Here is a 1,694-nt window from a genome sequence, read left to right as displayed (position 1 = left end):
GAACTGAAACGGACATCAGTGACCATCCGTATCAATTGAGTTTACAAACTACCAGCCACATTTGCGGTGCCTCCATCATTAGCAGTAAATGGGCCATCACCGCGGGACACTGTGTCGGGTAATAACACATGCGCGCATTGATCTTTAAACTTATTTACAAATTTTTACTTCTGACGAAGTTAATTTAAACGATTCCAGTTACGATATTTTAATGAATAGTAGGTTCGTTTAAACTAATGTCTCACGACGAATTTATTTTAGTAAATCACACATGTGGAAAAAATCGTATAGTATAATATGGTGAGCAAATTCTTGCTCGTCCAATTAATGCAGCAAGAACTAAAGGCAGTGTGTTTAATCTTTTGAACGATCGAATGCCTGAATGATAATAGTCATATTATGATCAGGCAAACGAAGTACACGCGTACTTAACAAGTTACCAAACTCAGTTTTCTCATAAATTGCATCCCGTATGAAAGAAGGTCATTATATATTTTTTTACTCTTTTCTGACATTTTGGGAAACAACCACAGAGATTGTGTTTCACCAAAGCAAAACACCACTGCTGTGTTACAAAAGGAATTCTTGAAATCGCTCGCATTTTCATGTTTCATTAATTACAGATCGGCCCCTAGTCGGTACACGCTGCGGTCCGGTAATAGTAACAACAATTTGGGTAACGCTTACACCATAAAGAACATTACTCGACACCCCAACTATAATTCGAGAACTGTCGATTATGACGTCGCCCTTCTCGAGGTGCGTGGAACTACTTTTACTCTCATAGCAATCAAATATACAGGGTGTCCCAGAACTCCTTTTACGCCCGAAAATGAGGAGGAGCTGAGGTGATTTTAAACAACTTTTTCCTTTGCGAAAAAGTTGTCCGAGGCGTGGTTATTGAGTTATTAACAAAAATCCCCGCCCAATCAGTGCGCGAGTATACAAGGCGGGCAGGAGCGCGATAACCGCCTCGCGCGTTGCCGCGCCCGTATGTCGCGCTCGTGACGAGAGCATAGGATTAAAGAAATGTTGCATGCAAAAACGAACTAACAAATTGGTTAAATATCAAAAGAAAGAAAGGGATTAGTCGTTACTTACGTTCACTGAACGAAAGTAACATACTGAATGAAATAACTAAGAAATTTACAAATTACAGAGTACGTAAAATTATGAAAAATGCGAAAAAAATCAGAATTGAACTTACTTCTTCGTTGGTCAGTGCATCTGCTCGTCGAAGATCGTCAATGGGTCAATGGGTCGACCTTCGGCATTCGAAGATAGGACACATGGCTCGCAGCAGCTGATGTTTGGAGTAAGTCAATGACCTGCACCCGACGATTTTTTCCTTATCATCACGATCATTGTCACTTTCCCACTGGCAAATTTTTACAAAACAAAAATTGTCACTTTTACACTTCCCAAATTCACTGCCACTTTTCATTTTACAAATCCACTGTCACATTGCACTTTGCAATTGAAAATTTGTATACACGTTTTCATTTTAATTCTTAGCTCCGATCGGAATACTGTTCGCGGAACAATTCCACTGCCGCTCTCGGATTCTAACTCATTTACGCGTAAATAACGAACATATTAAAATATTCCGTGTTCGTTAAGGCACGCACCGTTCTGTTTAGTAACGCAAGGCGAAGCCAACTGATCGCTCGCTCGAAGATTTTCTTCCAGGAAAT

General features: G+C 40.0%; 1 protein-coding gene across 1 annotated transcript in view; it reads left to right on the top strand.

The window, feature by feature from the left end:
* LOC108630940 (trypsin-1-like) overlaps positions 1 to 1,694 on the top strand; it is a 4,550-nt gene that overhangs the window by 1,238 nt on the left and 1,618 nt on the right. The window contains exons 2-3 of the mRNA XM_026818780.1: positions 2 to 118; positions 624 to 786. Coding sequence (XP_026674581.1) covers positions 2 to 118; positions 624 to 786 — 280 coding nt within the window. The remainder of the gene's footprint in view (position 1; positions 119 to 623; positions 787 to 1,694) is intronic.

Source organism: Ceratina calcarata, unplaced genomic scaffold (assembly GCF_001652005.2).
Source record: "Ceratina calcarata isolate Rehan_Ccalc_2016 unplaced genomic scaffold, ASM165200v1 scaffold1443, whole genome shotgun sequence".
NCBI lineage: Eukaryota > Metazoa > Arthropoda > Insecta > Hymenoptera > Apidae > Ceratina > Ceratina calcarata.
The sequence above is the reverse complement of the archived record's forward strand: the minus strand, read 5'-3'. Positions and strand labels throughout refer to the sequence as shown.